The 15,015-nt window shown below is 40.3% G+C and overlaps 1 protein-coding gene across 4 annotated transcripts in view; it reads right to left on the bottom strand.

Annotated features, from left to right (window-relative positions):
* Window positions 1-15,015, bottom strand: part of LOC122715986 — a 31,664-nt gene that overhangs the window by 5,019 nt on the left and 11,630 nt on the right. For all 4 annotated transcript variants that reach the window (XM_043938640.1, XM_043938643.1, XM_043938642.1 and 1 more), the window contains 6 exons: window positions 13,621-13,955; window positions 11,660-12,016; window positions 9,937-10,477; window positions 8,701-8,798; window positions 1,020-1,131; window positions 64-422 (listed from right to left, as the gene is read on the bottom strand). In XM_043938640.1, coding sequence (XP_043794575.1) covers window positions 64-422; window positions 1,020-1,131; window positions 8,701-8,798; window positions 9,937-10,477; window positions 11,660-12,016; window positions 13,621-13,955 — 1,802 coding nt within the window. The remainder of the gene's footprint in view (window positions 1-63; window positions 423-1,019; window positions 1,132-8,700; window positions 8,799-9,936; window positions 10,478-11,659; window positions 12,017-13,620; window positions 13,956-15,015) is intronic.

Raw genomic sequence — 15,015 nt, forward strand, 5'->3', positions numbered from 1 at the left:
TAAATGGAGATGGGGAAGTAAAATTTAAAAAAAATTACAAGAGAATGAAGATGTATGGCTCACTTTTTCGAGGCTGGATCGCACCATCTCGGTGATGGGACTCTGTTTCAGCCTTTGCCTCTCCACTTCCATCTGCATGTGGGCCATTTCTTTGGCCTGAGCCAAGGCCATTCGTGCCTCGGTTTGCAATCTCGCCTGTCTGGCGAAGAAATCGGCCTCGTCGATCGGGGCTGAATTCGAGCCTGTGTCCAGCCTCAAAGGTGGAAGGCTGAGCACCTGAGGTCTGATCGGCGTTTGCTGTTTCTGCGGTTGCTTCGAGTTGAGCGAGGTCGGCGTGGATCCTGGGGACGAGTCGGTCTCCGAACACGGGGATTCCGTGTCCGAGGGTGTTTCGTTCATGAAGCAGATTTGAAGGTTCATCCCTGAAAGAAAGGAATGATCTTCGTTAATGATGATAAAAGGTAAATCGAAAACAACAAGATTTAAAAAGATTTCCTTTTGCAATTGTATTAAAAAACCTATCGATCATCAATCGAAACTGATTCAAAAAAAAAAAAGCGATTCAAATTTATTTCGTTATTAGCTCCATCGAATGAAAAAGGGATTAAGAAAGCGACGAGCAAAATAAGAATACAAGTCAACGATCGACCATCGTTCGTTTCAATCTCTCGATAATCGAAAGTTTTATGGTACATTGCACAACAATTTGCAATCACCGTTCAATTCGAAACCGAGTCGAATCGAGCAGCAACGATTCCTCGAAGAAAAGAAATATTCCCTCTCTATTTACTAAATCTAAAAATCACTCACTCGCTTCGTTACAATTTCATTCCACCCAGGAATAAACTTCAAGAAAAACGGAACATGAAACTTATTTCACTACGTTATCGATCGATAACTTTTCTCTCGTAAATCGACGCCTCCACTTTTCGAAAGATAAGCGACGAAATGGAAATTTCATTCACGAGGGAGGCATATGATCGTGGAAAAAGTGGTGGTATATTCGGAGTGATACCGACCGCTCTGAAGCCGCGACTGAAGGCTCGGCTTTCTTCCGCGTTCAGCGCGCAAGTCTTCGGCGTCTGGACCCATGGCCAACCTCCTTCGTATCTCTTCACGATCGTTTCGTCGCTGTGAACAGACAGAGAAATCTGAGGTGTGATCATCGCTCGTTACACGCCAACGGAAGGGGGAGGGGGTGGAAACCCCCTCGATGTCTTTAATCTTCTTCCCCTTCCTTCCGACTCCCGCCCCTCTCCTCCCTAAAACTGTAGACTCTGTACACTGTCGCGTGGGAGTGAGACAATTAATGAGATTGACGACATCTTACGTATTTGCGTAATTGAGGTGATGATGAGCCATTGATTAATCGAGGGGAGCGAGGAATTTCTTGCTTCGATCGTTGCTGGCTCCTTTTTTTTTTTTTTTCTTCTTCTTCTTCATCAATAATTTCTATTGGCCCCCCTCCCCCTTATATGATGGAGGTAGAGAGGAGTAAAGTGATTGGATTATTTGAACCGAAACAGAATGGATTGGATTAGAACAATGGTATTGGGAATGAAGGAAGGTGTGGTGGTTGTGGAGGTGTTTGGAATTGGAAAATTTACTATTGGCTTTACGTTGTTTTCGTAAAATTGGTTTTATAGATTTTGCACCAACAATAAAATAATATTACGAAATAGAATTTCTTCCGGGCGGGAACAAGTTATGGTATATCTTCACGAAAATAAATATATTAAAATACTTTTGGCAAGGATTCGAAAATAAAAAAAAAAAAAAAGAAAGTCTCAAACTTTTATCCTGCCAATAAAAATTGAATCTTTATTTTGGCAAGAAACTAAACTTTTGGCAAAAAGTATACGATCGGTATATATTTTGGCTCTCCCTTTTGGCAAGCAGACTTTTGAATCAATTTCTTTCTTTCAACTTGACGAAAGAAAAAAAAAAAAAGAAAAAAATTATTCATTGATCTAAACGATCTAAAATCTCGTTTTAATATTTCCTCTCGGAAAGGATTCCAAGTTCTTTGGAATTCCATAGGATCATAACCGGAAGTCACACCTGAAAAGCCTCATCCGGATCTCCCCGCACCACTCTATCGAATCGCGTGACAAGATCTTCCCTTTCAGGCTCCTTCGTCCCGCCAGTCTTCCGGAGCGACGAGATCGTTCCCTCGAAATTTGGCCGTTCCTTCGCGATCTCTTTATCGTCGTCCTGATGCCCCAGAAACGAAAGCCAGGTTTCGATACGCTCGATTAGATACGTCGATTCGCGTAATAAAGCGTGACTCACGTGATCAAGGGAATGGCGACAGAGATCTATCTTTCTACAAACTGTTTCGTCGCGAACAAATAATCTTTCGAAGCTTTCGAAATTCTACGCTTGCAAAAATTTAATTAATTTGCAATTCTAAACACGCGCTCGATCTATTAAGCTTTCGATATTCCGTTCATCGCACGCTTCGCCTACAAATTCAACGATTAAACGATCAAGCGAATTGGAAGGAGCTCGTCGAACCGTCAAGGTTAAGTTCGGATTGGCTTAAAATATCTGTATGGAAATATCTATATCTATATGGAAGACATTCTGTGGAGACTGTTGTTATCAAGAGAGCATTCCACGTACGAACGAACGATTCTTTGTACGAAGGAAAAGAACAATTTCAACAAATTATTCGTTACATTCTTCCCATCCAGTTTCAATGGAATTCTTGTGTACGGAATGTACACTTTTTTTTCCTTTCCTCGCAATTGTGATTGACTGAGGCGCGCGATTATCAAAATCAGTTTCCTTAACATCTGTACGGTTCGACCCACTTTCCTCTTCTCCCTCTCATTCCCTTTCTGATTGAAAGAGTTTTTCGGCCATTGATCTTCTTTGCAAGGAACGATTTATCGATCAGGCATCGGTGAAACAATGCCTTCATTGTTCTTCTATCATCTTCCAGCATCGAAAGAAATCCTGTTTCTTAATTATTTGAGATATACTTATAATTACAAAAATTAAGAAACGAATTAATCGTTTCGTTTATTATATTTTTTTCAGATTTCCTGTCAGATAAATAAATTGAAATTAAGGAAATTAAATGTAAGGGGGTACGTGCATCAACGAGCAATAATTTATTGGTTCGTTTCTTAACTTTTAGAGAAACTTGCTTCATCATGCAACTTAGTAAAAGTAATCAACCGTTTGATTAACTAGAACGGGAAATACTCTGTCGCCATTCCGTTGTATTCACGTTCCATTTAAACCTTACAAGATCGAAGTCATCGTATGTGAATGTGTACAGATCCGTGACGAATCTGGAATCCTTTTTGTAATGTTTCCTCGCCTTGTTGCTGCTACCCATGTTTCCAAGATTTGCTCTAATTCTTCCCACGTTCTTTTCTTCTTCGACGATTACACTCGTCTATCCATGCAAAATAACGGCACGCACACTTTCTCTTCGCTTTGTTCGCAAAGTCTCTTCTTCGTCGAACGTCATCGAACGATGCAAACGAAAAGTTTCACAATTTGATGAGCGTGTAAATCATCGATTCGAGAAGGCGCGCGTGTGTTGGAGAGGATGGACGTGTGTCGAGAGAACGAGTTGTTGCGTTTGTTTCTTCGCGCATCACAAGATATCGCGCGATAAGCTTTGCTTCTTTCAAGAAAAAAAGAAAAGAAAGTTCATCGAATGATTTCTTCTTCTTCTTCTTCTTCGGATGGAATAAAAAGTCGAGTTTTTCGAGTACGACCACCCACTTTCCATCAATTCGTAACACAATGCTGATTTCTCCTTCCACTTCACCCAGGAAAAGAGTAATTTAGGAACAGGTGTCTTGATTGTTTCATTGTTTCTTTCCTTATATAGCGTTTTCTAACCAGCGTTTTTGGATCATCGATTCTTTTGCAATTATTTCCCCGTGTTTCATCTTCTGTTTATTTATCGAAATAAAGGATTAAGATATATTTAATAATATTTACTTGAACATATATAATATAATAATTTCAATTGTATAAAATTGAAAAAGGAATCATTAGAATATTCGTTAAGAGGAAATTATTGTGTTTATAATTACTTAATTAACATCGAATTAATTAAGATTAATTCTTTTTTTTTTCAGGGAAAAAAGAACTACGAGCGAATCTACAAGATCTACGACGAGTTCGTTCACCCCAATAAAGATTATGCGGCGTCCCCTTAATTAGTAAAACACACGCAGAAGACAACTCGCGTGTATGACGCAAACACGAGAGACGGAAATACGATTTAATTACGAATCCTCTTCTTTAAAACCGAGCGTCCATTCACCGATTTTCATCAACGATTCATCAACATTACCTTCCTTTTTTCCTTCCTTCCGAGAAAATCGAAGATCTTCTCTCTCTCGAGCAAAAATCGCGCATTAAATCGCACGGATCGAGTCAGTTCGCGACACTAAAAAAAAAAAGAAGAGATACCGAATTGTTGCACAGAAGAGATAGTACGTTGTTATTCAATCGGCGAGAATATCGATGTCTCCTTTGACCCTGGATAGAACTGAAACCGCAAACGGTGACGAAACATCGAACAAATAATCGACGCTCGGGAAGAAGATCGAATTGCTCGACGATCGAGAGATTTTACGCGCTATATCGATTATCCGCACCATAAGTCGCTCCTTCTCTCGATTGAATCCAATTAAATCTGGAAAAATTCCTCCAAGGTAATCCAATCGAGTTTGAGTCCAGTTTGCGTCAAGTTTGACAATTGAATAGTTAATTTAATAAGCTTTCGCTCGCTTTCGTCGTCGACGATCAACTTTCGATTTAATTTATTATCGATGAGATTTTATCCTCGTACGATGATCCATGAGAGATTTTGCGCGCTATATCACCATAAGTCGCTCCTTCTCGCGATTGAATCCAATTAAATCTCGAAAAATTCCTCCAAGGTAATCCAATCGAGTTTGAGTCCAGTTTGACAATTGAATCGTTAATTTAATAAGCTTTCGTTCGCTTTCGTCGTCGACGATCAACTTTCGATTTAATTTATTATCGATGAGATTTTATCCTCGTACGATGATCCATGAGAGATTTTGCGCGTTATATCCTCACCATAAGTCGCTCCTTCTCGCGATTGAATCCAATTAAATCCGGACGGATTTCGAAAAATTTCTCCAAGTTAATCCAATCGAGTTTGCGTCAAGTTTGACAATTGAATCGTTACAATTTAATAAGCTTTCGTGGTCGACGATCAACTTTCGATTTAATTTATTATCGATGACGAGATTTCATCCTCGTCGATGATCCATGAGAGATTTTGCGCGTTATATCCTCACCATAAGTCGCTCCTTCTCGCGATTAAATCCAATTGAATCCGAACGAACAGTTCCAACGAACAAACCGCATCCTCCAAATTCAATCCAAGTTGTGTCCAGTTTGATTAATTATAAATCCTTACAATTTAATAAGATTTCGCTCGCTTTCGTCCACCACGAGTCGAGTCGTCGTCGATCGACTTTCGATCAATTATTATTCGAGATTTTGTCCTCCTCTCTCTCTCTCTCTTTCTCTCTGTTTTCTTCCTTCCGCAGAAACGGAAATAAATGACGAACGAGGCAGCGACGGAGTTTTTGCTACGGGAGACTCGCTTGAGACGAGAACAACACGAGACTGGTATAAAGTGAGTCAAGTGAGCGGCGAACCGATCTTCCGGTAAGGTTTGCACGAAGGAGGTGGTGGAGCCGGTGCTATTAACCGTCTACTGGAGGCTGGTCTAGCTCGGGTTTTCACGGTGTTCGGTGAAAGTGGTTAAGGTTTTCGTTCGACGCGCGAGCCACCGCGTTTGCTCCACGGAGGAAAACGTTCTCATCTTGTTTCTCGCCCAATTATAGTCGATTTCGATCTTCGAACGAGTTTCGACTTTCTATGGAGAATGGAGCGTTGTGTTTGTGCGCGCGCGCGCGTTCGATTGAAAAGCATGTAAATTGTTTATTAAAGTCTTCGTACGTGGGTATTTGATACTTGGAAGATACGAAACGAAGGATTCGTAGTTTTTCTTTTCGTTGTTGCTCGTTGGTATTATTATTATTATTATCAATTTAATTAATAACTCGAATGCCAGTTTGGAAAGTAATGATTCGAAATTCGCAAACTTTCGAGAATCATCCTAATGAAATTTTCCGCCTGGGTTTAGAAACTTCTCCGCTTTATTAAACTTTCACGAGCGTAGGTAAACGAAAAAAATTGTAGCAAAAATCGAGAAAATGGATAAGTTTACGGAAATCTTATTTCTCGTAAACTCTTTGAAAAGCTTTGCTCGTCATTGTCGAACCTCGTAATTGCCCCTCTGGCAATCTTCGTTCGTAAAAATACCTTTGGAAACGGGTCTTAAAATTGACGTAGAGCTGAAGATGGCGTATCTTTCCCTCTCTCTCTCTCTCTCTATAGGTCGTACGCAAAGCGTCTCGCTTGACTGCTCATGCGAATCTTTTGACCCACGGTTACGGCTCTGCTTTTAAAGGTGCAATGATACGTTATCTCGAGATGTTAGAGTCGTCGTCGAGTTAGCCGCGCTCTTTCGAAACGAAAACTGGTTCACGAATAAGCGATAAAAATAAAAATATTCTTGCGTCTGCGATGAATGGAAGAAAGAATGTTCTTTCTATGGTTATGTTAAATGATGGATCGTTGCAAATTTATTTTACCCGCACGATGTCTCGAACTCTGTGTCACCTCCATTCCCAGTATTTCGATTTAAATTCGCGTTACCTCCATCTTCGTTTCAATCTTCCTTTTCCATCGCGCGCGCGTTTAAGCTCTCTTCACTCCCTCCCCTCCCCCTCTCTTTCCCCTCTTTAAAATTTTTTACGCGCCGAATTATGCCACGCTCTATCTGACGGTTGCATCGATCGTCCCCCCGTGGCGACATCCGTTTCCTGTTCCCCTATTTTCCATACAATGGCACGCTGCACAGTCCACGAATATGGATCGTCTGTCCGTTTAACGAGACGACTCTCGCTATCGGGACCCTGAAACGGGGTTCTAAGCCTCATCGACCTTATTTTCCATGTCAATAATCCAGAAAATATCCGCGCGAAACGTCTCGTCGTGAAAATGTTCGCGGCATTTTTCTCCCCTCTCTCCTCGTGTCTAACCTGACGGCACTGAAACTATTTCTGTGAAAAAAGTTCCATTTTCTTTGTTTTTTTTTTTTTTCTTCCCTCCCCTCTCATCGAATCCGATTCTCCTCCTTCTCCTTCTTCTCGAAATGCGAAAAACTGGGTTAAATTAAACGGGATCCCCGATTTTTGTTATTCAACGTTGACGTAATTGGAATCGATGCGTGAAGCCTCGTCGTTCCCGAAAAAAAAAAGGAGAACGAATCTCTCGTTTTTCTTCCATCTCTCTAGATTAATTGGGTTAATTGAAGTTCGAAGAAACTTTTTTCACGGTTAAAAGTTAAAGAGGATCTTTTCGAGAGCGAAAATATATTAGATATATTTCGAGGTGGAATGGAGGAATATATACATCGGTGATATAATTCTAATTTTGAGAATTGCGCGAATCTCAAGCGAAATAAAATTCATCTTTTAACTTTAAATTAATCGACCAACGAAATTTTTTTCTTCAATTTTTCAGCCAGTTTTTCGCTCTGGATCGATGTTTCTCTCGTCTAAGCGCGCGCGCGCGCACACACACACACACGCGCGCGCGCGCCCACCGCATCCTTTACGATTTTATTCGAAGCGATCGAGCGAGAGTTTATCAGGCAACGTTTATGATTAAACACGGTTATATCTCGGCCTTCGGACGAAACCGATTCAATCTCGTCTCTTCGCGCGAACGTTCATTCAATTTTTATTGCACCGTTTTTTTTTTTATCCGTGAGAACATCGGCCATCTGGACGCGAAATTGTTACTTTTTTCTCTCCCTCTCCCTCCTCGTCCCTCCCGCTAATTATTTTCCTTCCCTCGAGCGGCGCAATTACGTTTCCCCACCTTTTGCTCGCGCAACACACGTTCCCGCGAATTTTCCATTCGCTTAACGATCATGTTTACAAGAATTATGATGGATAATTCCCATGCTGGATCCTTTAATCCTGATCCTCATTTCGGTATCTCTTTTCTTTTTTTCTTATTCATTATTACTTTAATATCGATATTTATCGTCACATACCCTTCTCCCCTTCTTCTTCCATTTTTCGATATCGTTAACGCGAATGATAAAAATAGCTTCGTGGAGATAACGTGCGTTGTTTTGTATCTCGTTTCGTGTGTCAATGATCGGATATGTATAGTAGTATATAGCATAAGTTCTTTCGAAATTTATATGAGTTTTCTGGATCTCGTCGATTAAAAAAAATCGAATTTGAGAGAAAGATCGTAGGTTGACCTACGTTTGAATTACGTCATCATGCGTAAACATTGCATCCATCTCGACAAACATTGCTCAAACACACACCCACCAAGTATTTCTTTAAACATCTGCATTTCTATGAAAACATTGCGCGATAATGCGATATGAAATAAAAATTTAATATTTTCACAGCGAGATGAAAGATTCCTCGAGTTACGAGGAAGTTTCCTTCTTTTTTTTTTTTTTTTTNTTTTTTTTTTTTATACGCAGAAACTGCTCGAAGAAATTATTCCGATCAATCTTGGAGTAAAGAAGTTACCAGGTACGATGTTGTGTACAATTATATTATATATATATGTATAAAAATATTCACTCACCCGTCGTTCCTCTTCGCGTGCAGCTCTTAAATGAGATTCGATCGCGTCCAGATCGATTTTCGGCATCGCTGTTTCGATATTGTAGACATCGAAGCCGCCTTCCATGGAAAAGAAATCACAAATTGAGGTATTAACTTTAAATACGTGTATCGTTACGATAATAGCGCGCAATTAAAAGCGATAACCGAAATCGAGTAACGATCGAAATAGGGAAAAAAAAAAAAAGAAAAAAAAAGACATCGTGGAAACTTTTGTCTGGCAACTTTCCAAACCACTCGTCACTTATTACTTCTTCACTTTTACTTTCCTTGATAATTGTAATTGAAATTTTCTTTCAGATTCGCAACACGATGAATATTGCACGGTAATATTGCTGATTTTACTCGTGTACACCGTGTGAAATTTGAAGGGGGACGAGCATGAGAATACTCGGGAGGAAGAAGCGTAAATGAGAAGGCATCGTGAAAGGCATCGTGTCACGTATAATAGATATAGTCGAGGTGCTTTTATTGTCCTAGAGATTACGCTAATCGTGCTGGCTTCCTGCGTGAAAAACGACAAGAAAATTTGATTCTGATTACGCCTCTTTTTTCCCTCTCTCTCTCTCTCTCTCTTTCTCTGTATCTCTGTCTCTGTCTCTGTGTGTGTCTGGTTGCGTAAAAATCGAGATACGGGTTCCACGCTTGTTTTATTCCATGCTCTTGCACCGTGAAATTTCACTTCTGTTGAGAAACCAGAATTAATCACACATGGTGCAAAGAGCACACGAGTACCGGAAGTACCGGAAGATTTTTCTTTATCTTCGTGACGTTTTAACGAGCGTAAAAAGTTTGCATCAAAGTTTCGTTTCGACGAGCAATTTAACGACTATATAATAACAATATTTTTAATTATTATTCTCACGATCGTGTAATCCAACAAATTCCAAATTTTTTGTCTCCCAATATATCGAAAGAGGGTCGATCGATCAATGCAAATCGCATTCCCTGTGAAAAATGACTTGATCAATCGACTTGGATCAATACCTTCGATAGTTTACCATTCCCTCGATTAAAAAAAACGATAAAGAGGATTTTTCAACTGCACAAGTATTATTCTCAGGGAATGTGACTGTCATGCCAATTCTTCTGAACCCTCCCGTATGAACAGTCTGGTCGATAAAAATCAAATCTTCCTTATCCCGACTCTCACGCGCGCGCACACGCACACAAACAACTGTATGGCTGGAACATATACCTGGTCCATTGTCGGCGTCGGCTCTCCTCTTGTCGGGCCGCCTCTGAGCGTTCGCCGCCCTCAACTGCTGCAACTGTTGCTGTTGCTGTTGCTGTTGCTGTCTGCGTTTCGCCTGATTCCTGGCCATCTTCTCCTTCTTCCTCGTGTCGGCGCTCGAGGCCTCGGGAAGATCGCGATCCATCAGCTTGTTCGTGTCCTCGATGGTGTCCTTCATCATAGAGGAGGAGGAGGAGGATCTGGAGGAGGCGTGGAGCGGGTCCACAGCTTCCATCGCGACCACGTCCGGCACCGGTTGCACGTACTTCTCGAGATCGAGGCCGATATCACGGCCGATGCTCGAGAGGAGATCGATCTCCTCGAGCTTGGTGTAGGTGGGCTGCTCCTCCGGGTAACTGTCGGTGTCGGTGTTGCTCTCCGAGTCGTCGTCGGCCGAGCCGGTCGACGTGACCGTCTGACGGTTGCCTATTTTGGAACGGGTCTGGTGAGGCAACTCCTTTGCCTCGCGTATCAGGTCGATGTGCTCCACCACGATATCCTCCGTCTGAAAAAGACAATGCTCGTTAGCATTGGGTGAACGCTCGCCGCTCAAACGGGAATGGGATAACGCGGTTGTCGGGATCGGCTTTCCCGTTTATTTCGCATATACTTCTGTCTTCGTGATTCTTATCCGTGAATCTTGTAATAGCACATAGGGCATTTGAAAAATACGACTTCGGCTCGACTGGTTATACACGTTTTGTATATTCTTCTTTCTTAAAATTTCGTGACGAATCTTGTATAATAAACGATAAAATTTAATTGGTAAAGGATCGTTGAGAATCGTGGTTAGAAAGCGGTTTCGTTTAATGTTTGGTAAAGATTGATTGAAGGTGGCGAATTAATTTGACAAATTGATCGATTCGTATCGCGCAACACTTTGAACAAAATAAAATAATGGAACACCGTGCAAGTAATCGATAAAATTTTTTTGGGCTCTCTCGTTCGAAATCACGATCGTTAAATTAGCGACCACTCATCCGCGACACGTTGACACGGTTGCAAAAGAGCAGCCTGATTCACACCATCGTTAATTGGTATTTAGTTACTACGTGGATCGTCCCAAAGTTTCCGGAAATTGTTGATTAACGAACGGTCGTGTAACACACACGTAGCCGGCCGCTCGACTGGCGCTGTTTTAAAACGAGGAACGTATATACCGTGAACTCTGGTGAATGCATTAATGTGTATACTGCACGCGTGTGCGTCCAGTGTGCAGTCATTAGTCTTCCACATGTGGCGGCGAGAAGTATGACACGGACGATATAAAGCGAATTCTCGTTAATCTCGATTGCCCGTGCTTCATCGCAACAGGAATCGTTTCTCCCGTGCTCGGTTTTTAATCCTTAATTGCTGTGAAAAATGGCAGCAATTAAGCGTTTTTTTTTTTTTTTTTCCAATCCTATCGACGCGAATCGATGAATCTACGTATCGTTTTTTCGCGTGTTTGTAACGCTTTATTGAACAACATTTTCTTAATATAAAGAAACGTTTGACGTTCAACTCCTCCAGATAAAAATTCATATGATTTCTAGTAATCTTTCAAGCTTCTACTTTTCGAAACTCCGTGTTAAATTTAAAAATTCACAAAGATTTGGAATCGCGACTGTTACGAGAAATATAAGATCGAAATTGTTGATTGCGCGAAAGAATGGAATAGAAACGAAAAAGAAAGACAGGAACCCACCTCACCGACCTCGCTCGTCTTCCCAGAGTCCGGTATCTCCTCGATTTCCGGAAACTGGAGGGTCTCTTTCACGCTGGTAGTCAATTCCACGATCTCGACCTCGACCGGGATCTCCCGTTCCTGCTTCTCTTCCAGCACAGCCTCCGACAATTCCGCAGCGTTCTCCGCGACCGTGTCGGCGAGGCCCTCTTCCGGCTCTAGAACGGTGAGATGCGTCTCCGCCTCGACCACGTCGTTCACGATGTCCGATTTCGGCGTCACGATCTTTTCCTCCGTTCTCGAATCCTCAACGCTTTTCACGTAGTTTATGCATTTCTCCGATGGCGGCACCACCGACTCGTATAAAGACGTTACGGTCTGGAAACAGAGTTGATTCGAGACGATTCAGTCCTCTTGGGCCTTGGATGCCTCTTTAACCTATTCCATTATTCGTGCCAACGTCGGCCGAGTTACTGTTCTCTTGTGTCGTAGAACTATGCGGCAGAGCAATTGCGAATTCCAACCATAAAACTATGTACAGTGAGGAACAATAAGTATTTGCACGTGTTCTATTTATTGTATCCAAAAAAAAAAAAAGGAGTTAAGTTAAATTAAATTTCAGTATCTGATAAAAAGAAAATATATATATATATGCAAATACTTTTTGTATACGTGTATATGTATTACAGTTTGATTCGATTGTATTGTAAATTTTTGTGATTATTATATTGGTTTTAAAATAATTAGGATAGCAATATACATATATATATATATATATATATATATATATATATATACACATATATTCATTTACAGGAGGAATACGCGTAAGAGTCAAGATTAGTATTCAGAATCCATTTTCGAGAGCTTATAGTCAGTTGTTGCTACCCAACAGACTGTTTCGCACATGACGACTAAAAGCGGCGGTGTTAAGAAGGAAAGTAACGCGTATACTTAGATCTGGAGCGCAGCAAGTTTCTTTGAAGCTGATCATTGGATTCTCGTGCGTTATCGCGTTGGCGCCACCGATCGACTGATACTTTTTTCTTTGCTATACAACACGCTATACAACATACACGCTCCTTTTTAATACGTATCGGCCTGGGTTTAAGAGATGAGACCGCGACTAATTTAAATATAGTGGGAAAAATTCGAGGCATTCGAAGGTTGCTATAAATAGGCTGGAAGCCGAGAACGAAAGAAATTGGAACATAATTGAGCATTGCTCTGTTGGGGTGTATTTTGGACCGGCCGGGACAAATGCGGTGCTTGAATGGAAGCTGCAGCTAAATTTGAAACGCGTCAAGTTAATCATTATCAGTTGCGAGTCTCCATTTGCACTTTTTCCTACTTTTCTTCGATCGAACAAAGTAATTCGAATATTCTTGACTATCTCTCTTAGACATCAATCTACAGCAATCATTAATCCTCACTTTCCAAACAATAATCTTCTCCCTTATAAATAAAATTTCAATTAACTAACGCGTATTTTCTACGCATTCATGATATAAAAACAACATTTTTCATCTATATATTGAATTTAAATTTCTCATAAAATATCTTCCTCTCGTTTCTCTGTCCAAATGGATAAAGCTATACAATTCTCAATACTCATAAAATATCTCCAAATACGTTATCCATAATACATCCTTCGGACAATTAATTAATCCTCACTTTTCAAACAATAATCTCCTCCCTGCATATCATGAAAAATAACAAAATAACCAAAGATAGAAAAACAATATTATTCACCTGTATATTGAATTTAGGTTTCTCGTAAAATATCTTCCTCTCATTTCTCTGCCCGCACAAATGGATAAAGCTATACAATTCTCAATACTCATAAAATATCTCCAAATACGTTATCCATACTATCATCCTTCGGACAATTAATTAATCCTCGCTTTTCAAACAATAATCTTCTCCCTGCATATCATGAAAAATAACAAAATAACCAAAGATAGGAAAACAATATTATTCACCTGTATATTGAATTTAGGTTTCTCGTAAAATATTTTCCTCTCGTTCCTCTGCCCGCACAAATGATTGATGCTATCCTCGACGTTGTTGTTGTACTCGTTGTCGTTCTCTGCCGGTCTCGCGTCGATGTCGTTCAGCCTGGTGTAATCGCAGCTCTCGTGCTCGTCCTCGGTCAGATCTGTGTCCGACAGAAGAGAAGGCGCCAAGTGTTGAAAGCCAGGATAATTAGGGTTGACGATACCGCGACAACCCGCGGGCAGATTTCCCTCCTCGGACCAGTCGGACCACTCGGACGGTGTCAACTCGTGGGACGAATCTTCGTGAGAGGAGTTACGCCCTGAGGAATTTCACGCCAGTTGCACACATTGCACGAATTAATGAATAATCGGCGCCGCCGCCGCCACTGACTCATCGCAGCTGCCGCATCCGATTTTATCGAATCGCTTCATTAAGAGAACGTTTCTGAAAACGTTGCTGGACTCTATATTGGCTCTATATCTCGTAGATATTTCTTCCATCTTGTTTATTTTTTTTTGTGTTTATTTTGGCGAATTAATGAAAGGAAAGCAAGATAGGGACGCGATTGGCATGGAAGATAAGGAAAATGTGATGTGGGAGAACTTTTTTGAACGTAGAACTTTTTTTTTTTTTTGATTGTGTTGGAAAATTATGAAAAAGTATAAAATATATTGGAAAAAGAGATCGTGTTTCGTATTTGAATATTCGAGTTTCTCTCTCGTTTATTTTAAAAAAAATATGGGAGAAGCATTAGAGTGTAATTGGAATGGAAACTTAGGGATACGTGGTGGAAAATGAGAGTTGAATTTTTCTCTTTTTTTTTCTTTTTTATCGAAGAATTATAACGGATAGATCGGTGAAAGAAGTAATGGAAAAGTTATTGTATTGGAGAATTATGGTAAACAGATTAATCGAAGAAAGAAAGTAATGGAAAAGTGATTAATGAATTTGAAAGATTTTATAGGAGAAAGATTAGAGTTTGGTTGGTTTGGTTGGAATAAGAAAAGTTGATGGAAAAATATGATCGTAGATTTTTCTCTCAAGCTTGGCGGGAAAAAATTGTTTCTTTTTCGATAAAACTATGAATACGTCAATAGCAATATTAGCACAGAAAAATTATAGTTAATGTCAAGGTCTAAACTGCTCTTAGAAAGGTTGGGGAACCAGTTTAAAATATCGAAGTTCGTGACTTTTACGATAACGAGAAATTAATTATCACACGTATCTTATTTTATTTATTAATCCCATTTTTTTTGGAGGGGAGAAATTTTATTCACTTCAAATTACGTGAATGAAATTTCTAAGCTAGAAATATTCTCTCCTATGATGAAAACTTGTTTAAACAAGTTACAAGTTTTATATTTATTCTAAAGTAGTGT

Source organism: Apis laboriosa, unplaced genomic scaffold (assembly GCF_014066325.1).
Source record: "Apis laboriosa isolate Shangri-la unplaced genomic scaffold, ASM1406632v1 scaffold40_cov151, whole genome shotgun sequence".
Taxonomy (NCBI): Eukaryota; Metazoa; Arthropoda; class Insecta; order Hymenoptera; family Apidae; genus Apis; species Apis laboriosa.